This window comes from Micrasema longulum, unplaced genomic scaffold (assembly GCF_059751315.1).
Source record: "Micrasema longulum isolate JH-2025_06_02 unplaced genomic scaffold, ASM5975131v1 h1tg000034l, whole genome shotgun sequence".
Taxonomy (NCBI): domain Eukaryota; kingdom Metazoa; phylum Arthropoda; class Insecta; order Trichoptera; family Brachycentridae; genus Micrasema; species Micrasema longulum.
The window spans coordinates 599,338-623,316 of NW_028277241.1; the positions used below are offsets into that span (position 1 = coordinate 599,338).

The 23,979-nt window shown below is 32.9% G+C and overlaps 2 protein-coding genes across 3 annotated transcripts; one reads left to right on the forward strand and one right to left on the reverse strand.

Annotated features, from left to right (window-relative positions):
- Positions 1–756: 756 nt before the first annotated feature.
- On the reverse strand, positions 757–2,541 carry Trmt6 (tRNA methyltransferase 6 non-catalytic subunit). Its single transcript, XM_088225012.1, has 2 exons — positions 1,065–2,541; positions 757–875 (listed from the first exon to the last, which is right to left on the reverse strand). The coding sequence occupies exons 1-2, from the start codon at positions 2,310–2,312 to the stop codon at positions 795–797; spliced, it is 1,329 nt and encodes a 442-aa protein (XP_088081138.1). The 5' UTR covers positions 2,313–2,541; the 3' UTR covers positions 757–794.
- Positions 2,542–2,651: 110 nt separating this feature from the next.
- LOC148285459 (mitochondrial-processing peptidase subunit alpha) lies at positions 2,652–22,618 on the forward strand. Of its 2 annotated transcripts, none has more exons than XM_088224958.1 (13): positions 2,652–2,823; positions 4,793–5,037; positions 5,954–6,033; positions 8,519–8,659; positions 10,570–10,707; positions 10,844–10,981; positions 13,101–13,235; positions 13,499–13,571; positions 14,919–15,051; positions 16,678–16,843; positions 17,420–17,552; positions 19,744–19,850; positions 21,082–22,618. In XM_088224958.1, the coding sequence occupies exons 1-13, from the start codon at positions 2,765–2,767 to the stop codon at positions 21,139–21,141; spliced, it is 1,608 nt and encodes a 535-aa protein (XP_088081084.1). In that variant the 5' UTR covers positions 2,652–2,764; the 3' UTR covers positions 21,142–22,618. The 2 variants fall into 2 exon arrangements, with proteins under 2 accessions (XP_088081084.1, XP_088081092.1); XM_088224966.1 differs by having other exon boundaries at positions 2,652–2,689.
- The last annotated feature ends 1,361 nt before the right edge of the window (positions 22,619–23,979 follow it).

The following is a 23,979-nucleotide window of genomic DNA, read 5'->3' on the forward strand; positions in this document are numbered from 1 at the left end:
AATGTCTGACCACTAAGTTAATGCTTTAAACATAAATAATAACCTAACCTTATTTATTGAATTGGTATTCTTTTCCTTTTTGCAGATTTTGATGTTTAAAAATGACAAAATTGGTTCTATGCTGCAATTAGGCACATTTGTCTATTTTTTTTAAATAGAAAAATGGTTAAGTGTTCCAAAGGTCACGTTAAAAAAATAAATGCATTATTTATGTGGGGTGTTAATGTTGGCCGACACATGGCTGTTTACATTTTTACAAAAAAACATTTGTCGCAAACCTTTTAGAAATAAAACAATTTTGTTACAAAATGTTTCTTATACCCAACTCGGCTTTATACGAAATATAAAAAAAACAATGGTCCTGCTTCATTATCGAGTGTTAAAATGAGATGTCAGTTTTTTTCAAATGAAGAAAAGAGGACACGACAACAAAAAATTAGAACATAATAGTCAATAATTCATAGCATTTTCATCATACACTGCGCAAATATCGCAAGCAGCTTTATTCCCTGATTGAATGTGAACAGAAAGGGGTGTTGAGAATGCTCACGTTCATCTACCTGACATTCCAGTTTGGGGGCTTGTAATCAAATAAAATAATATAATATTTTCTTTCCAATGACGCATAACCTCTGTTGCTCATTTTTAAATTTGCAAAAAAAATGAAACAACTTATGTTTACACCTAATTTATTGGTGTCTATTTAATATAATGTTTCTTAAGTTGGAAGTTGATATTTCTGGAAACCAAAAACACTTTTCTTTATAATTATTTATTTTAAAAAAATATTTAAACTACTGTACAATCCAACCAGTTAATAAAAATCCACTGTTTCCTTGCATCATGACATCTGGATGAGTTCTTTCTGGCAATACCTAAAAATGGAAGGTGTTTATGTGAGCAGATTTAAAATTTATGTAAACAAAACTATTTTTGTTTATTTTTTAGTGTAACTTTTTTATCTTTAAATGTATCCATGTATAAATAAGATGCAAAACAGAGATCACTTTTACAATAATATTGTATTATTGATTGATAATCATTTCATTCTAATTCAAGATTACCTGATAATTTCGCATCCACGAGCTGGTTAATTTAACTCCCGCCACATTATTTAATTTTCTCATAGCGATGTAACATTCCTGTAAGGGTTCTTGATAGTTGTTATACACAACAAAAGGCCTGCTGTACTTAACAAAAGGCATCAACTCTTTGAACAAACTCATCGGATGCTCTTTAGAAACGATAACAAGTGAATCAACTTTATTCCTGAGAGAAACACAGGCTCTCTCATTCTCTATTTCCCATTTTGGCTGCCTTTTAACATCATTACCACCATTTTCAGAGTTGTCCTCTTTTTCCTCGTCAATTTTTTTTATCTTGCTGCTAACTTCACTTTGATCAGATTCCAATTTTCTTTTTCTGCTTTCTAAATCGGTGTCATTTTCAGTTGCGGCAACACTTTTGGTTGTTTGAATTTTATTCTGTTCCGGCGTTCCATTTTGATAAAAATGTCTCAATACAGAATACAAGTTAACCGATATACACCGTTCTAGCTGTTCTTGCTTGAAATTCATTCCCAATAGCGCTTGCTTTTGAGCACAATTACCGGGGTGCATGTGTACCAGCTGCCCTTCGGATTTTGCTCCGATGGAATTTAAAATCGCTGCAGACACTAAACCATTGCTTCCGGAGTCGTAAAGTACGTGGTTGCCAATACTGCTAGTATTTGCGTAAGATAAAATTTGTGAAAGTGTGTCACACCGTAATCCTAATATCTTGCTAGGGTCCTGTCTATACATAATGTCGGCGATAAGTCTTATAGATGGTTTTCTAATTTGTACAAACTCAAAATATTTCTTCTCTTTCTTTTTCAAATATTTATCTTGGGAGAACTCCGTTTTAGAATGGAAGGTATTTGAATTTGAAATAAGAGTGCTCACGATATCTGTTGTGCTTAAGGATTTATCTCTAAGTGCTACTATTTCTTCCGTTGTTAGTTTTTGGGAGAGGCCATCGTCGATTATATTCCTGTTATCCATTCCCGACGCAGCTATGTTTAAATTATCCTTTAAACTCAGCGATGAGCAGTCTGTTTTCTCTAAACTGCATAATCTGTTCTTTCCTCTGCCTTTTGGAACCATCTTAAATGTAGTGAAAAATTCGCAATTCTCTATATTCGCCAGTTCCACTTGCTCCTTACCGAGACTCGCGCATGACGAAGAGTTACCAAACTTGTGTAGTTTGGTATAATCTTGTCGCTGAATAATGATGTATTTTCCTGGAGTTATGATGTCCTGTTCAGAGTCCATTTTAAAACTTTTTTGTATGTAGATATTTCATAAACACTAATGTAACTAATAAAAAAACTCCTTAGAATTGGCACTTAAGTCAATATTTTAATCAAATATTATAATTTGTTTATACAATACATTGATATAAACAAATTATAAACCAACTCATAACCTTCAAAAAGCGTGGCGCATGGTGGTAAACAAAACACGAATGTCAAAGTCAGAATATATAAGGCTGTCAGACAACTTAACTAGCCAGTAAAGTGGATTAGATAAAATCTTGCTGTTTGCAACACCTAAAAACATTAGGCGATTTTCTAATTACCTTCTTTCTACCAGCACTACTTCGCGTTTTCTATGCCTAAAAAATAATTGAAAATTGAAGGAACGAATTTGTAGGTTATGTTCAAAGATTTTTAAAAGTATTATTCATAAAATTACAATAAACTCCGTGCAATATTATTACCCTTATGGCTTTGTTAATTGATTTACGTGCTATAGGCGGAAAAATTCTTAAATCAAACAATGGGTAAGCCAATTAAAATTAAATGATGTAACTTATTTAAATTTCTACGTAAATATAAAACAAAATTTAATTAGCTCATCAAACAATAGCATTGCATTGCCAAGAGCTTTTCGTGTAAAACGTAATTTTGAATAAATTAATTGACAACTGATTATAGGTACTCGAGGACAGCTCGATGATTGTTTTTAAATAATTAGGGAAGTGTAGACAAACGTTTCAAATAAAGAAAATTCGCCTCAAGAGCATAAGTCTCAAAAGGGGCTTTTTATGTATCAACTTTGGTCACAAAAAGAGAAATAATATCATCTAAAAATACTTAGGGAAATAAGTCATAAATCAGTTTCAGGTCATGAACCAAAATGTTATTGTGCCTTGATTACTGCGTCTCGAAACCCGTAGATATAAAAAATCAGTAAGTGGTTATATACTAATACATATTATAATATTCACAAACATTAGTTTAAATGTTTGACCACAAAGTTAATGTTTGGAACAAAAATAATTCTTAGTATTCAGTAATACATATTCTTCCTGTGTTGTGTTAATGCGACTAATAGTTCTGTCTGTATGTAAATGGTGAATGTTACACAGTGCGTAAAGTGATCCCTCAAATCAGCCAATGACAGTATTGCAATCGCCCAATTGCGTATATCATCAATCTTGATAAACTCCCTAGAGGGTAAAATCTAGACAAACATTAGGCCATATTAAAATGAAAACATTTTTGAGAAGAGAATATGGATGTCTAGGCATTTACAGGGCTTATGATCTGACAGTTAATTAATCATTTGGAAATAAAATGATTAAAATAATTTCTATTATGGTAAAAAGGTTGAATAAATTACTAGAATGCCATAGAAAAAATTGCAAGAGAATATATTAAGAAGATTTGCAGCAGAGGGCGGTTTAATAAATTGATATTTGACTATAGTTTTTCCGAAACACTCACAGATGCCTCTCCGAATACTGTGCAAAAAAGACGAGTGCACGTCGGACTGATTAGGCCTATCTAAGATAGATGAAATTGAGGTCTTGTATTCTTGTTTTCCGCATCTCAAAATTGAACCAATTCAGGAAGAAATTTTCTGCATTGGCAAGTTTTGCTTTTTACAAAAATTAGTTATAATGTTTGTATGCCCTACGTCCAAAGACAGCGGATAAAACTAGGCACTAACTTTTAAGGGTTTTTGTATGGTTCTAGCTTAGGGTTGCCATTTGTCCCGATATATTGGGACTGTCACCGTTATTGAGCCCCCTGTCGCGACGTCCCTGTGAAACCTATAATGTCCCGATTCAAACTTACATAGTGCAACGCTGTTAATCAACAAACTTTCACGGCCATGCTGGCTATGAATGTGAAAATAAGGTAGCGAATGCTTTCAGCAATAATTTATGTATCCAAAGAACTTCGTGGAAGCTGTACTTGCCTCGATAAAGTGGAAGTCTAGGCTCTGTGTAAGAAAATATTTTTTTTTGTCAATTTTTTAAACTGAGTAAGTATTTAATTTCTATTCCTGCTCATAAAACTATAGTGAAAAAAGTAATATCATTGATGTTGGCCCAGTGAAAAGGACCGATTAAAAATGTCGTCTGCTGCCGGGGGCTGTAGAATCAATATTGCAGTAATATTTTGATTTTAAATCATAGAAAACATATGGCCAGCGGTACTTCTTCTGCAAGAAGTACCACATAAAATGTAAGAAAAAGGTTTCTATTATATTTCTGGAAAACCGTAGTAAAATTCCTTTTTTTTGGTACAACATATCCACATTTCAGAACGTCCGGACGAGACCCTGGCAAAATATGGCAACCCTATCCTAGCTTCTTTAAAAGGCAATGGTGCTATAATCCAGCATGAAAATGTAATAATATGTTTGTATGAAGAAAAGTAAGACCGCATGTTCTTTTTAATATTTTAAAAATGAAAAATGAGCATTACGTTCTATTTTACAAGACTAGATTTTGCTTCCAGCCTCAGTTCCGCCAGATGGGCCCGCCGGCAGTTCAGCAAGAGCCAGCACGGGTCCGGGGAGGTGAATGTCCCCTCCACGGAGGTGGTGACGCCCCTCCCCCCCCTCACGCAGGCGGTCCCCGGGCTGCCGGAGGCCGTGTACGCGGAGCCCCTGCCGGGCGGCAGCCGGACGCAGGTCACCCAGCTGCCCAACGGACTGAGGATTGCTTCAGAAAAGAGATTTGGACAATTTTGCACTGTTGGCGGTTAGTGTATTTCAGAAATGAATGTAATCATATTTGAAGCACTGTCTTTGTGATTTTTATGACTGCGAAATAGAACTAGAATCTGGCACAAGTGCTTTCGACTTGATGGCTCCTCTCGGATAAAAATCCTGAAAATGGAAACTTTATAGAGATAAGTCCGCCTCATAGTTGGCGCATTTGTATACCATGCTGGAGGTACTATCTAGATTTGATTTTTCATTTATTATTTTATTTTATTTACTTATTTATTACAAAAAAACATACAGACGCCTTTAAGGAAAAAAGTTACCAAGCGACATGTAGCAACTTTACAGAAGAGCCAATTAAAGTTTTTTGTTTTTTTTTCTAAATAATGAAAATATCTCAAATATACATATTATTGGTGTAATTCCTACATAATTTAAATAAACATTTCAAATATGAGATTCTTTATTGATTGAATTTAATTGCTACATGTCGCGTGGTAATTTTTTCCTTTCCAGCGTCGATACATATTACATAAAACAGTAACGTATCCCAAACTCCAGGAGACTAAAAGCCCAGTGTTGAGATACGACATATCGTCTATTAAATTCTTGACTATCCTAAACGCCAAAACATAAAATGTACAGGAGAGCGATTTTTTTCAAACATATAAGACTTCGAGCTATACCATGTCAATTGTTGTATAGTTTTAACTCATTGACGTTTACGAGAGATTCGACAAATCCTATGTAAAAAATAAATCAACTACAAATTACCGCGAGTTATTTGATTTTAATAGAATTGTATTATGTACTTATAATTAAAGATACCTACTTTCATTTCTACATGTCGATAATGTTTTTCTGCTTAATTTTTCTACAAAACTGTGATCTATCCAAACTGCCGTTTATGATTAGCAATCTAATTCGTGAATGATTTCTTAATGTTACAGTTGTAATAGACTCTGGATCTAGGTACGAAGTGGCGTATCCCAGTGGCGTTTCACATTTCCTAGAGAAGCTTGCATTTGGTGTAAGTATTCATTCAATACATACAATTATAAGTACTAAAATATTACAACAGAGATGAAGAACATTTAAGAGAAGGTAATATGGAAGTCTAGGCATCTACAGGGCTTATGACCTGTCAATGGCTGGTTTAAGTGGCCACTTTACACACTGTGTAACATTCACCATTCTGCCTATATTTGAACATCCATATTTCTTCAATTCTTTCATCTGTTGATGTTTACCTTCTCTTAAATGTTCTTCATCTCTGTTGTAATATTTTAATATAAACAGCTCCCCGGGGAGTTGGATCCAGTCCTTGTCTACAAAAATTTGGACAAACTCAAAATATTGTTGAATTATAAGTACAATTTTAAAAATGACTTGATATACTTGTTCTTTTTTCTTTTTTCTCAGCTACGCTTGACATGTTTTTATACTTTTAAACTACTTTTAATTATTTTTAGAATTGCTTCTAAAAATTATATATTGCTTTTCTTACTATAATGTGTCATTATTTTTGAAGATGTTTTTTAAATAAACTTAAATTTACTATATTTTATTTCTTTTAAGTTTCTTCTCATTGTTTCTTTTTTGAATTCCTTAAAATATATGTACGTTTTTCCTTTTTGATATACCCAAATATTTCATTTTGAAGGCCGTGTCCAACGAGTTGTAAGTAACTCACTATTAGAAAATGGGAATCAAATTCGGGTAGAGTGGGATTTGAACCACAGACCTTTGAGCCGTGAGCCCGAAACACTAGCCATTTTAATTCTTACCTTTTGATTACTTTTATATTATTTCCATTTATTTAAATACGTTAGTAGTAAGATATACAAACTTTTAAAAATAACTTTTTTTACTTTGATTTTAATTTTTAGTCTGCTTTCATTTATGTTTTTTTTTCCTTCTTTTTTGCACTAAAAATAATTAATTGATAACCTTAGATCATAGAATTAAGATAACATGTAATGATAATATACCTAATATGGAAACTTTACTGGTCCATTAGAATTAAGTCTAACTGTATATAATATAAACTATGTAATTGTACTGTATGTTTCCTCAATAAAAGAAAATAAATAAAAAAAACATCAAATTCTGTTTTACTCTTGACCTTTGAAATTGAGAGTCGTTTCTAAATATGCTTCTGACAGTAAATTGAACGTAGTTATGCAGAAAGCAGCCAGTCCACTATTTAAAAAAAAAAGAGATATTGATGTTATCGGGTGCAGTAAGGTCAATTCTATGTCCTGCTATAAACAGCAAGACTGCTTTTATACAAAAAATTGTTTTAATCACCTTTTGAAAATGGTTTCCATCACAAAAACGGTATTTCTCAATTTGCAAAAAACACCCACAGCACTAGAAAAATCTTAACGAATTTCAAAAATTATTAAAGCTGGTCAAATACATAATTAGATTCTTGTTTGTAATATTAAAAAAAACTAGTACATTTATCGTTTATCATTTGTTAAAGTCAAAAACATTCTAACCGCTGTGTAGATTTGTTTATTCACCCATTTCACTAAGGTTCTATTATCTCAGTTTCACTTTTCTATGGCTGGCTGCTTTCAGCATAACTACGTTCAATTAAAACAAAGGTATACAGAATAAGTCTAACAGTAGATCAGTTTAGCCATGGCATCCCTGTCTTGTGTATATCTATTGTGATGGTTCCTTGTAATTTTTTTATTTTTATTTAAATCTTAAAGTAGGGCACATATATCATATATATTGTTATGTATGTTCTAATAATAACATTGCAAATATATTTAATTTATAAATTGTTTATCACATATGTCTTGACCATTATTTTAAATTTTTATGTTTTTTTCTTCATAAATATTTTTTTCCATTTCGTAATACTTTTTAATTGCTTTAAATAAAATTGAATTTTGTGACTTTGCCTTTTTCCTAAATGGAAGTCTAATTTTGTTCTTTTCTCTAGTATTGTGATCGTGTTCATGCTGGTTCCGATCAATTTTTTTCCAAAATTCTGTTTTTTTATTAGAGTTTATAATTTTATGAACAAATATCATTGTATTGTAAAATATTCTTTGTTTATATGTTAATAATTTCATTTCATTTACCATCGACTTTACCCTCGTGTATCTGTTTTTTTTCAAAATGATTCCAAAGGCTTTATTTTGTAATACAGTTAGTTTATCTATGTTTTCTTTGTTTGATAAAAATAAAATGCTACTACAGTAGTTAACGTGTGGTTCAATAATTGCTTTATAAATAGTTTTGCAAGAGTCCTTATCAATAAATCTTCTGATCCTTCCCAAAATTGATATTATTTTCACACTCGAAACCTAGGTCAGACCACAAAGTAGAGGGTAAGTGCTCTCATATCTATTGTTAAATCTCCTTCCGAGCCCAGGGTCCTCAAAGTATCGGGCTATTAAGTAGGGGATGAGCGCTCTGGTTTCTTCAGGTTTAACTAATTTCCAATTGTAATTTCAATAAAATTTATTCACTTAGGTACGAAATTGTTTTTTCAGGCAACTCAGGAATATAGTAACAAGGAAAAGTTACTAAACGTATTGGAGAAGCACGGTGGTATATGTGACTGTCAATCTTCCCGGGACACATTTGTACTCGCCACGAGTGCTGATAGCCGCGGACTCTCGGCCGTCACCAAGGTATGCACTATCTTATTCCTGTATGCATTTATTTAACGGCTCAGTGAACTAATCTCCAATAAAGATTCAGATCATAGCTAATATTTGAAATGCTGTAAGAGACGAAGAATAAATTGTTTGAGAGAAGAAAATATTTAGAAAAATCACATTTCTCATTTTTGTCAATATACAATTTATTTATTTTTTTATTTACATAAATAAGTTTAGTGTACATTATTTGAGACATAAGTCCCAACTCCATGGGACTAAAAGTCCTGTGTCCGCACCTGATGGTGCATGAGGGTGCTGCATCGGTACACTGTTGCAGAGTATCTTGATCAGTCGTACACTTCAGGTGGAATATGAAATTGGCATTTTATTCATTATAATAAATATTAATATACAATCGTAGGACTAGACTAAATAGTCTATATTATTGTCACCCTTCTCAAACCGACAATCTTTGTCACTCACCAATACCGCGTATACACAGACTAGGAAATTAATGTCCACATTTTGTCCACATCTCACATCCACATTTTTAACTCGAGTCTCTATGAATTCAAATCATCTCTTTATAAATATTTTATGATGTTCTATAGTAACAATTAACTGTCAATTTGCAAAAGCTGCTTATACTAATGATCTGCTGTTAACTCTTTTTTTATTTTTTAAAAGAAAATATTTGCGTTCTTATTTACTTATTTACATGCATAAGTTTATTGTACATTATTTGAGACATAAGTCCCAACTCCATGGGGCTAAAAGTCCTGTGTTGAGATGGGACAAGCAATTAGTTTACACAGACACATGAGTATATCACCACAAATATAGGATCAGAAACACAAAAATATTTTTAAAAAAATACATATATATATATATATATGGCACATCAATATGGTAACCAATAACTCAAACATTCGGAAAATCATCAAGGAGTTTCCTACTCAAATCCCTCTCACTAAAGAAAATCCAGTCCTTAACTACTTTCTTGAAAATAGTTTTTGTCCTTGACAGCTTAATACGCTCTTCCAAAATATTGAACACTCTCGGTGCGATAAATGAGAGATGTCTCTGAGCAAAAGTCATACGGGTTTTGGGTATGACACAACTCATACTCTGGGAAAACCTCGTACGGACATTTTGCTGAGACCTCTCCCTATTGTTCGACCAGAAGTGTGTAAGTGCTCAAAGGATGTTTAAATGTCTGGAAACCTCAACTTTTTATGACTTTACTCATTTATTTCAAAGATATAACAATAATTTAAATAGGTAATGTATGTATTGCCTATTTAAAAGAAATCCTGTTTATTTATTTACTCAGAAACACAATTTTGTTAAAATGCATTAAAATTTGGTATAATTCCGGCCTCGTTAGTACTAACGGTATAACTAGTTGTCTATGAGGAACTTCAGCCCTATGGGAAATTGGATACAAAAAATGTTTTATTGCGCTCGGTAAAAATTAGAGCATTAAATTGTACTGCAAAGTTTCTTGAAAATGTAGGAAAAAAAAAAAACTACTTTGAACGACGTGACTAGTTCATATGAATCAACCGATGATAAGAGAGCTGTTAAATATATCCGGTTTGCTTACCGTCAACGCACCAATCAGCAAAACTGACCGAGAAGAAGCAAAAGAGAACTTGAGACGTCACACGCGGAGAAATAAAATTACAGAAATACAAAACTAAAAAATCATAGTGCTGATAATACTATACATAAAAAAATTAAATGAATTTTGGCTTAGTTTAATAGCCTATTAACAAATTTAAAATACCACTGAACTTCCTCGTTGAGTTGTTTTGGCAATATTGATTTAGGGACTCGGTTAAGGACTCATTAGGGTAATTAATTTACAATATGGAAACCAATATTCTTAATCTCCTTAAAAGTAATCTCTATATTATATGTCTATAAATAAATCTCAGGTTTTGGGGGAGGTGGCACTTCGGCCAGCACTGGGTGATGAGGAAGTTGAGCAGGCACGACAAACAGTTGGCTTCGAGCTGCAGACCCTCGCTATGAGACCGGAGCAGGAGCCACTCCTAATGGATATGATACATGCGGTAATTCTTTACTTAATAATCGAGAATTTCGATATTTTTACAGATGTGTCAGGAATAATTACACAGTTAAAAATTGCAATTATTTATCATATCATCTTTTCAGATTTTAACATCGTGTCATTTTTCAATCTTGCAGGCTGCCTTCCAAAACAATACTCTGGGCCTCCCGAAGATCTGCCCGGAGGAGAACATTTCCACCATTAGCCGGGACTGCCTGGTTTCATATTTGCGGAAGCACTTTAGTCCTAGTCGGATGGTCGTGGCGGGAGTTGGCGTGAGTTATTATTTTTTTTAATGCCCTTTTTTACACAACAGGTAGTTTGTTTCCGGTCCTGTCTAGCTAAGAATGTCATATTTTAAGTCGGGTATTTAATATTGTTACATATAAAATTTTGTATTTATATAAATACGTTAATTAAGTGTAATTATAGAGTATTTTCTCAAACACGATGACAAGATTAGTTCTCAAAGTATTTATAATTCATGTTAACTTAGAAACGCTAAATTAATAATTCCTAAATTCAGTAATCACCATGGCGAATAATAATTACTAGTTTTTATTTCCAGAATATTTAATTCTCTACCTCGGAGATAATATATATACATATGTATATATTTTTTTAATTTATTCATACAAATACATACATATATTTAAAAATATAAAATAACGTATCCCAAACTCTATGAGGCCAAGAGCCCTGTTTTGAGATGTATTATATGATACAATATAACACATATCTCAAATATATACTGAGCTCAGTAAAATTAAATATCCCAACTAGAAACCTTAGACAAAACTTACTCTTTCATACCGATAACCATAGAACTAACTATGGTTTTCATTCCCTCAGAATTCTTAGGTCTGCCAACAAATATACCAGTCTTGATTTCTTTGATAACAAGTTGTCTCCTTTCAAACGATCACTGAATCAAATTCAATTATAAACACTTCTCTCCCGCTTCCACTCCCACCAAGTCTACTATATACCATTTTGTCTTTCTACTTTCCTTTATAATAATTTTCTATGTATAAACATGTCCTTATAAATGCCCATTGGGTGCATATATAAATAAATTAATAAAAAATGGAAAGTGGAAGCATGTACATTATTAAATTGTAATAGCAAAAATAAAATTTCAAATCATTACATAATATATATTTCAATAAACATCTGGACTACATTCTTAATTGTATATAAATCTATGCAATATCTAGCAGCAGTCTCTTGCAATGGTCTCTTAATTAACACTGAAAATACAATGAAATCATTACTTTAGTAGTAAACTGTCCTATCGCGAACGCATTGATAATATTATAAACAAATCTCTCAAACTTCTTGGTTTTGTGACAATCACAGATCATAAGCCTTGTATAGGACTCGTCGCACATTATTCATTCGATGTGTATCAGTTAAATTTAAAAAATAAAATGCTTTTTTTTTTCAGAATACGGTTTTGAAATTTAACATACTTAAAAAAAAAATTTAAAAAAAACAATTTATATCATTTCGTCATTTGAATTTTAACAAAAAGGTTTCTAACTTTTTACTAAGCTCTTTATTGTACCATTTTTAATACAATTTACAAGTTTTAAGCAAATATATTATTTTCATACTTACGCACCCATACACACGCACCCTCTCCCTCTTTCATTCCCACTGCACATGTATCCTCTCCCTCATTCATTCACGCATACACACATTCACATACACATGAATACAAACGTCACACAAATACAATTACTAAACTTCTTTTCTTATATATTATGTGTCATTATATTTACAGTGGATTTTTTTAATTGGCTTTAGTATTGTTAAGATTTTTCTAATTATTTTGTTTATGTAATAGCTGTAAAAATCTCAAATAAAATGAAATAAAATAAAACAAAATGCCTAGTCTTTCAGATTATAGAATAAAAATGTTTTTTCTCTCGGTTGCAGTGTATACATTTTTTTAAATAAGCATTTCAAACTAGGAGAAATTGTATGTTTTCAAAGTGTTTCTAACTTTATTAAAACTGTTAAATTTATGAACTGTACATGACGAATTAAAAAAAAAAAAAAATTCTCATGATGATGCCGTGCTTCTTGCTAGCAACAAAGAAGACCTACAGTTCTCGGTAACAAATGTCCATGATGTATGCTAGGGGGAGTGATTTGCTGATGAATGTCGATAAATCAAATGCAATGATTTTTTTAAAGAAATTAAAGTATGACTATATGTCCAGATCCGTATATTATGTGCGGCTGAGATAGGCATTATCGACATCATCAAGAAAGGAGTTCTGCGTTGGTTTGGACATGACCAAATCCAACAAATGCTTGAAGATGGAAATGTCGAAAGTCGGAATAATCTGTATAATATATTTTACAAAGTACGCTTGTGTAATTCAGGTAGAGCACGAAGCTCTCGTGGAACAAGTCCATAAGTACTTTGCGGAGACTCCGGCTGCTTGGGACAGTCTGCCAGAGGACGGCAGCCCGGAGCCGGATACGTCGGTGGCCGTATACACTGGGGGCATCGTACAGGTAAACTTACTAAGAATGAAAGCGCCCGCCCTTTCCCCAAACTGTTCTCTTAATTCTGTTTCTCATGTAACACATGATGGCTACACTTAGCAGACATGACATAACATTACTAGACTTAATAATTTTTCTCATATAACTCTAGCGGGGTTTTTTTTTATTATATAAAAAAATCTTTTTTATCCTTCGACTTTCACTTTCTACTTGATGACAAATGATCCGAACTGAATAGCACGTGGATAATTATTCGATTTTTGTTTTTCCAGGAAGACTGTGAGATTCCCCTTTATCCGGGATCAGATTTGCCTGAACTGTCTCACGTTGTCATAGGTCTTGAAGGTAAATAATTTTCTTTTTAAAAAGTAACTTATCGTATTACGTCTCTCTCTCTTCCACCAGTGACCAGACTTAAGATTTTGATTTTTCTGATCATGCCACATCTTCCTTGGTCGTCCATGTCTCACGTTGCCGTTCATTTTTGCCATATATACTTGTTTTACCATTCTTTCGTCGTTCATTCGTTCTATGTGACCAAACCATCTCAGAGACCCTCTCTTAATCTTATCAATTATACTTGACTCAGATTTACACTCTCGCCTGATTTCATAATTTGTAACCCTGTCATACATTGAATTTCCACACATTTGTCGAACAGATCGCATTTCAACTGCGTTCACTCGGCTTACATCCTTCCTCTGCTAGTTCCATATTTCACTTCCATACATAAGTGTTGAGACTAAAACTCTGTTGTGCATTGCCTTTAGTTTAGTTTTTTAGTTTAGCTTCGATTGACATATTTTTATTAGCAATGACTTAATTTTAATAATCAAGTTTCTGACTGATGTTAACACCTAATACATAAGATATAAGATATATATATTTTTTTATATGGGAGTTGCATTATTTTTTACCTTATTTATTTATTTATTGTGGATAACTTATATAGCGCCATTTTCGTAATAAAATACCTCAAGGGCCCTTGCTTATAATATACAGGGTTAATATTTCAAAAATAGGATTTTTCTGCAGTTAAATTACTCTAAATTTTAGCTTAGTTTTTGGGATTAGGAAGGATATTCTAAAGTGGGCCAATCAGGAACTTCTCAGCATTTGCTCATGTGGAGAGGAAACCACTTAAAACTCTTCAGAAGAAGTTGGCCTGTTGGCAGTACTCAACAGGCCTTCCGTTCCACTAGAAGAGTGTTCGGCATTTTGTTCCCCACTTTGGTTTATTTTACCGATTGCCTGCACTATATTGACCATGCATGATACTACTTCTCGTGTGAGTTCTTTATTACCTATCACCGATGGGATGTCGCATAGATCTTCACCCAGGCTTCTGCATCGCGCCTCCAGCTGTTGTCTTTGAAAGCTGAAAAATACATAAGATATATACCGAGTTGTGGTCCTGCGGTAGTGTTACAGACTCCCGGATTAGTCTGGAATCTCTGTCTCACACCCTTTAAAGTGGTGTTCAATAACGCTCTCCAGCCAACGTTTTACAATCAGGGACTTTCCGGTATTCTCCTCGTGACTCATTACACTGAACAACGCTTGTTGAGTGGCTAATTTTTCATAATTTTTTGTTTTGATCGTTACGCGAATTATTAGTTATGGGAGATGCTCGCTAAGTGAGGTTTAACTTTATTTGAAATCAATTCATTTTTGACTTTGTTTGTGATGTAGGATGTTCGCACCAGGACTCTGACTTTATCGCCATGTGTGTCCTCAACATGATGATGGGCGGAGGGGGATCCTTCTCCGCCGGGGGCCCGGGGAAGGGCATGTACACACGACTCTACACAAATGTATTAAACAGGTATTGTCACATACTCTTTCTACCACCTAACATAACCTACGCTACAATTTTCCCAAGAACTTTATTGTTATTTAATCATGAATATATTTCATTTCAACATAACAGTTTATCAAGAACATATGTCATTTACCTAGTTGTGGTCCCGTGGTAGTATTTCGGGCTCACGGGCCAAAGGTTCGAGGTTCAAATCCCACTCTACCACAACTCGATTTCCATTTTTCCAGCACAAGTTATTTACGACTTTTAGAAAAATTTTGACATTTGAGTAAATAATAAGAACTCGAATATTTCTCTTAAAAATAAAAAAGATATCACATGTAAGATAAAAGTTTATCATGAACATATTTCATTTATATCACATGTATTAGTGGTGGGCTGTAGGGGTTTTGAAGGGGCTCGCGCGAGCCCCTTGTTAAATTTAACTTGGGCCGGCTGTTAACGAAAAGGCGGACTGTAAATGAAAATTGAATTTCATTCAGTTTTTTGATTTAGAAATATTTGAGAAAGGATAGGAACATGGAATGGATACCTACCTTTAATATGATCTGAATGTTCTTCAATTTCTGGAACTATAAAATGTAACAATGTTTTCCACGACGCGTGACGATTCCAACCACTTTTTATCCGATTTTTTGTGAAGTCAAAAATGTTGTTTGGTTTTTGTTCTAAATCTGAATCTTCTAATTTTGAATTTCTTCTCTCTTGATGTTAAGTGGGTACCATAAGGATGGGTCAAAGGAAGGATGGGAACAAAAGGTAATCGGCCAGGAATAGTATCGATAAATGCTGTATATATAATGTATTCAGTGGTGGGTTGCAGGGGTCTCGGAGGGGCTCGCGCGAGCCCCTTGTTAAATTAAGGGAAATCAATATTTTCAGATCAAATTTGTACATAAATGCAATTTCAGTGGATGGTTTAAATGTACATATTATGAAAGATAATGCTAGAACCCTAATTAAAAATAATAATTATAATTTAATCTAACTGTACCTACCTAATATTTTATTTTTTTGTACACTTTAATATGGTAATTTTTTTTTCTCTTGTTTGAAAGAAGAAAGAAGGGAGGACTGATAGCTCCGTATTACTCCGTACGGATCCGCTGGCGAAAGGATTTTTAAGTCCGAGTAAACAAAAAACTTTTTCTTTAATTTTTTTTATTATTTCATTGTTTCTGTAATATTTTATTTATTTTTTATGTGTGGAATGATGCGGAGTGGCTATTTCAATGTAAGCTTTTTTCTTATTTTTTTGACATTGTATCTAGTAATGTATAGAAAACTATAAGTGGCCTATAATTTTGGTTTATTTGTAAATATTTTTTTGTTGTTGTAATGGCAGTTGTTTTCTTTTAATAAATAAATAAAATTTTGTTGCCTTTTGAAATTTCTCGAGAAATATATTTATTAGGGATGCGCAATAAAAGAGACCCTTGTTAAAAAATTGGCTGCCCACCCCTGCATGTATCATCATATTTCATCAAGAATAATTTAAGGCTATCGATTTGTTTTATTTCTTGAGGTAGTTCATTGTATAATTTGAATCCCTCGTAAAATAAATTTCAAGATTGTTTTTCTCCTCAAATGCTTGTAAATAAATTTCTCTAAAGTATTTTCCACATGCAGGTACCACTGGATGTATAATGCGACAGCGTACAACCACGCCTATGGCGACACTGGCCTGTTCTGCATACACGCCTCCTCTCCTCCTTCCAGAATCGGCGACACCGTGGATGTTCTACTGAGGGAGATTATAGCCATGGGCGGGGATTGCAACCCGCAGGAGCTGCGGGTAGGAATTTTTGAACAAACTAACTTCAAATGGCACCTCTCATAAATTAAGTTAAACCGTTACCAAACATATTAGGTGTACCCATACCCATAAGCCCATAAGTAATATATTTTTTTTTAGTGTGGATTGTTTGCTTCAGTTTAGCTCAGAGCGTGAACATGTAAAGACGTGTTTTATATGCAATATTACAATCCGTGGTCTTGTGCCTCCTGACAAGTAAATTAATTTTGTTTTTAAAAAAAAAAAAAATTTTTAAAAGGGGCAATTGCAACCTGATAATGCCCGGCCGCATGCAGCAAGATTAATCCAAGAAAAAATAAGGCAGCTAAACTCTCTCTCTCTCTCTCTTCAAACACGTGATCACGCCTGACTCCAGGCATGGCTCGTCTGTGGACAGTCTCCCTCCATCTGCAACGGTCTTGTGCTCTTCTATAGGCATTCGTCAGTGATGATTCTGATAATTCGGTGGCTGTGCCGATCCATCTTGTCAAATCTAGTTTATCTAATTAAATTTATTGTTGGCTGTAAATATTTTTTATTAAACTAAATAAATAATCAAAATTGGAATTCCCGCAGAGAGCCAAAACACAACTACAGTCCATGCTCCTCATGAACTTGGAATCTCGGCCTGTCGTGTTTGAAGACATCGGCAGGCAGGTCCTCGCCACTGGATCCAGAAAAACTCCCAAGTTCTTCATTGATGCTATCGGTAAACTCGACTGTTATTCATAAAATTAATATTCGAAGCACAAACTTAGTCATTTTCCATGTTAAATAATTTAACTGAGTATTTAAATATATTTAAGTGATTTAATGTAATGATACTGATGATTTTTATTATGTACTCGTTCTGATTCTCAAAGAACCTTCTAGAATCCAGAATGAGGAAGTTGGGTGGTTTTTTAACAAAATTTATTTGTTAATAGACAATCAAACAAAGCCAGATTTTTACTATAAATATTCTTATATATCACCTTTTATTTCCCTTTTCCCATTGATGTATGCATACATATATACATATATACATATTTTTTTAAAGAAATATCAGTGTTCTTATGATTTTCCCAAATATTTCAGTTTTGGGAGACATTTTCTTAATGATAATTGAATGGATGAGGTTCTAAGAATAAAAATTTAATCCTGTCTTCAATTTTCAATAACTATTTTTCTTTCATTTGATTTGTACATTATTTTTTAATTTGTAATTTTCTTTACTTAGGTCTTTAGTTTTTGGAATCCAAACTGTTAGTTGCTAATATACCTTTTTTGGGTGATACCGTGTGTTGTTGAAAATGGCCCTCAAAATTAAATATTTGGGTAAATTACAAGGACGCAAATATTTCTTTAAAAAAAACAAAACATATTGATAACAGTGACGTGAAAACCACCCATGTTAGTTGGCAATTAAAAAAGAAAAAATATTAATTTTAATTTTATTGACATTTTGTCATAATATATTCTTTTATTTCTTATATTTTATTTTTTTCATATTTTTGTTTTAAATTGTTTGTGTTTTATTTTTGTTATTTCTTTATTTTTTTTACAATGTAGTAATTGTTATTATAATGTAGTATAGTGTGTATATACGAGGTCTGTTCCAAAAGAATCCGACCATAATTTTTATCGGCAAAACAAATAATGCTTTGAGGGCGAAGCTTAGATGACCGTTTGTAGGTATATCTAGAGCGCATGCTCAATTTTTTTCACCACCACAGCGCTACTCAGTCGCTGCCATGCTGTTGAAAAGTGAGCACGTGTATCTGCATCAAATTTTGTTTAAAGCTTGTGGACGAAGCAATGGGCACCACACAGAAAAAGGAGTCGTATAACCGCTTCAAAGATGGCCGCTCATCAGTGGAGAGTGAAACACGATCTGGTAGGCCCTCAACATCCAAAACTGATGTTGTATTTGATCAAGTAAGGACCCTGGTCATGCAGGATCGTCAAATAACGACCAGAGAACTTTCTGATGTAGTGAACATTAGTGTTGGATCCATTCATTCTATTTTGACTGAAGATTTGGCTCTAAAAAGCAAAATTTATGCCAAAGTTGCTGACAATTGAGCAGAAGCAACTTCGTGTCGAGATCACACAGAACAAGCTGGAGACTGTGATCAATGATCCCAACTTTCTCAACACAGTGATCACTGGTGATGGCTTTTTTCCCAGCTGAAAATGCCTTTGAAGGGTACCAGATTTAAGATCAGGGAAGACATTGTGAACATTGCGACAGACCACCAGCGCGCCATACCAAAAGAGTCTTTCCAGCGTTGCTTCCGGCAGTGGCAGAACCGTTGGGAAAAGTGTGTAGCAGCTCAAGGGGATTACTTTGAAGTGGATTAGTGTCATTTAACTGTATCTCAATAAATGTGGTTTTTCTGAATAAAAGTCGAATACCTTTTGAACAGTCCTCATATATTATAAATGTAGCTTTAGAACAGGTATTTTTGTATCTAGTGAAGCTGCTATGATTATTTTCTCGCAATTTAATTTGATGTCCAATACTTATTTTGTTTTATTTTGTATTGCATGTATTTACTTTTATTTTTTGCAAATAAATGCCGTATTTCGGCACTGAACCTGAAAGAATCAAGTTGGGGTAGGAGTGGGGTTCAAACCTCGGACCCCTGATCCGTGAGTCCGCAACACGAGCCACAGTACCACAACCCGATTCAATTAATTAATTCATTTAAACACAGATATTGTTAGTTCTATTTTTGTACCTGTATTTTTTCCTCGCATTAGTTTTGAAGCTAAAAATTATATAAATAAGGCCTTTTATTTTTTTTAGTGGATGGAATTAATTGCCATATGGCAATAATCCCAACGATGCACAAATATGTATGTGCAAGTAGTTAAATAAATAATATAAAAATCTATAATATTTTCCCCAAATTTAGATGAAATATCAGAAGAGGACATAAAACGCGTGGCAAGAAGACTTCTCTCCTCCAACCCCAGTGTGGCCGCCCGCGGAAAGCTCGAAACAATGCCTTCCTTCGCCCATGTGAGTCAGCTAATTATAGTCCTTAAAATATAGCTTGATTTGAACGACAATTGTCAGTAAAAGTGACGACATAACTTTGTAGTGATGTCTAAGGAGTGATTTATATTGACACACGAAAAATCATTCGTATCTGGCATGTTCATTTAATTTTTTAATACAATGCTTGACAACAACAATCAACATAAATAAAAAACAAAAAAAGATAAAATCAGCTTTAAAACTAATTATTAACGACGTTCTTACAAGGTTAAATCATTTTTCAAAAACGTTAGAGATGAGACAAATTGATCAATGTAAATTGATCGAATAAAAAAATAATCCATTTGATGTTGTTCATAAAAAAAAGTATAAATGTCTTATTTTTGGTGAATAATTGTCTTAAATACACTATAATATGCTTTTTTTTTGCGTTTTTATATCAGTTTTCGGAAACAGAGTTTCATGTTTGCATGAAAAAACTGATAAAATCGATTTGATCGGTACATGATCATTGATCAGTAATTTCCATCACTATTGACATTAGTTTGGCAGCTGTCATTTTAATCAAGCTACATTTTAAGGACTGTAGATATAATATTTTACTATCTTAAGCTTTGTTCGAAACGAGTTTAGAATGATGGTCGCCAACCTCCAGTAGGAGTGGAGTGGCAAAAGAAAAAGAAAATTTATGATGAAATTTGTCTCAACAAAATAGACTTGATATCGTGGATGGAAATCCATCACCGCGTATGTGTAATATCACTGCCCAAGTCATCCAGTTATGCCGTTTGACAATAAATATATTCAAATATTGATTGTAAAAACAAAATGGAACATTATAAATAATAAACTAAGTTCTCCAAAACTAAAGGAGAGGTGTACAAGTTTGGATTTTGTCTAAGAGAAGAATCTATTGCAGAAGACTGCTGCGAAACATTGCATAGATTTACATACTATTAAGTGTGTTGTCCAAATGTTTATTGAAATATATATTATTTATGTAATAATTTAGAATTGTTATTTTTGCTGTTATTTATTAATTATTTAATAATGCTTCCACTTTCCATTATGTTGTATTCCAACTCTACACAGGGCTCTTGGCCTCATAGAGTTTGGGATACATTTTTTTAATACATGTACCTTTGTACGAATAAATATATAAAAATAAATAATATATAAAATTGTTAAGTAAGATTTTAAATATTAAAAAACAAAATCCGTAATTTACTGAATACACATTTTATTATTTCAGATTCAAAATGGAATGGTGTCATCTTCGCGCTCCAAAAACAGACTGTCCCTTTTCAGATAAACATTTATTATATTTTCCAGTTCTAATAAATACTTATAATACATAATAACAAATGTCACCGAATACACGGATAATTATGATTTGAAATAAATACATAGATTGTAAATTACTGTGTCTGTGGAGTTCGATGTATAGATTATATTGGTTCTTTATTAACTTGCGTTAATGTGTTGAAGATATTCTATATTTGTGGGTCCTTTCGTCTCATTCATATTTACAAGTTCAGATCTTTTACTTCACAAAAATTGTCTGCAAAAGGCGTCAAATGCTCTTTGCAGAAGAGGAGGTAATCTTCAAAAACGGTTGTGTCCACTTTTGTTAAAATTGAGTAAACAATACATTATTTTAAACATTTATTGAGATACAAGTCCCAACTCCATGGAACCAAAGTCTCGTGTTGTTGAAGCAGAATAGTGAGGGACTTGACCAAATTTCAAATTTATCAATTTAAAAACATTAAATTTTTTTCCAAATTGAAGAAAAATCAATGCACAAAAATATTCGGAAAAAAAAAAAAAAACATCATTTTTGGACTTGACCATTTTTAAGTCCTTGAAAGTTGTAAAAAATTACATTATTGTCAAACAATTTGTGAACTTTGACAATTCACTGTAGCTACAAAACTATACGTATTTCACTGGAACTTTGGATTTAGGTTAACGAAAGATGAAAGTTTCTTTTTAATAGTGACATTTGATTCGTGGTGCCCTCTATGTTCCTGTTTGCAAAACTAAAAATACAACCCTCTTATGATGCTGTTTAATTTTTTATAAATCTTTTACATAACTCAATTTCATCTATAATGGTGCATTGATCCCAGCCTTTTTACTGTTGATAGTGTTCAGAGCCAGTGTCCTAATTTTATTACCAGTATGTTTATTTGAAGAACTGATAGACTTCTTCTTCTTTGTTCTCGTTCTTTGATTTTGTTATTCAGCTGTGCTTAGGGTTATATGACAAGGGTTTGTCACATTTGACAGGCATTTTAAGGTCTAGACTTCGCGTGAGTTCTTAGTGTGTGAATAATCATCGGTCATCCGAGCTTTTTGCCCCGCATCTACGCCATTTGAGTGAATGAATGTACAGATTTATTTTTCAGAATCTATCGCTTTTTAGACAGGTATTTTAAAGTCCAGACAGGTGTGCAGCCGGCATTTCCCTGAGACAGGCATTTTAAGGTCTAGACTTCGCGTGAGTTCTTAGTGTATGAATAATCATAGGTCATCCAAGCTTTTTTGCCCCCCCTCACGCCACTTGAGTGAATGAATGTACAGATTTATTTTTCAGAATCTATCGCCTTTTAGACAAGCATTTTAGGCACCGGCTTACAGGCATCCCTTCATTTTGAAGTGGCTACCCTACTGTGCTCAGATAGTCAAAATATTTATATTGTCATTCCAAATATGTAGTGTATTTTCTGTTTATATTTAGTGTCAAAAAAATAATAAATTTTGTGTCAATAAATTATTCAATTTTATTAGCCTTTTCATTTGACAAATGTAAAATATTTTAAAACTGCAATATAATACTGCATAAAAGTGTAAACTAGCATTCTGACGTTAAATAAAAAAGGGTGTAACGTATATATTTCATCTTGCCCCGTTTTTGAACTGCCTTCTTCTTTACGTTTTGAACAAGTGTCCCGCTTTCCAAGATTTTTGTTGCCAGATTACGGGTCGATGTTTGCCGACACTACAAAATAGACTGTCGGAAAACGCAAGTATTTGCGCGGTGCTCAAAAACGGGGCAAGATGAAATATTTACGCTACAGTAGGCATATGAAATTTGTTCAGGGCCCGCATTACAATGGGAAAGTTAATAGACTTATCTCTTTAGTTGTTTGTTTATAAAGTAAAATTGAATAATCTGTATGAAAAATGAAATATTTATATAAACTTTAGACATTTTCAAACTCGTTTAATTACAGGTTTCCGACGATGATAATATCAATTTAACATTTCTTACAAAAAAATGATTTTATTTTATAGTCGATTGAAGATAACTCTGTTAACTTCCTGTTGTAATATGGGCCCTGGAATAAATGGTAAGGTTTCCATCAAAATTTGGTAACTACAAATTTTCATAAAATATTTTTTATTGCTAGCATAATCTAGTCTGTGAAAAACTTTTTTTATATTAAAAAAATTATGAGTCCTTACTCAATAAATGTCCGAATAAAAAGTCTATTAATTCTAAACATTGTCTGTTAAGCAATTGTTCGAGCAAAATGTCTATTACTGAGTTACACCAGAATCCCAATGAAATAGAAGTTATGCCCTTTCTTCATATTATAATGTTTTGCAATTAACAAAGTTCATACGATGGCAGCATTGTGCACAATTCAATTAAACTACTTTCCTTAAGATTGTATAAATTTCAGTTATATATTTTCTTCTCGAAAGTTGCCCCATCTCTTACATGGTCACATTTGTATTTAAAATACTAATTTTTGCCATTTGGTGTGATAATATGAATAAATTTCTTTGTAGTGAATTATATTTGATCTTTTTTGTACTGTTAATTATTTTTAATGGCTAAAATTAATAACTTTCATCTTTCTGGTTTATTATGCACTCTTTTCCTACATCTAAGATTGCATTACAGCATCCATCATCAGGGTTGATCTATTTTGTGTGGGTATTATACCATTATGTACATGGAATTTATACCAAGGGCGAATCGTCAAAAATAAGCTATTATGCACAGCTTACCATTATATTTGACTTTCGACAATAATGTTTTATAGTAACTATGTTTATGGGAAGAAAATAAATAAAATAATTGTTATTTATTATACATCACCACCACAGTTAATATCTTCCTACAAAAGAAATATCT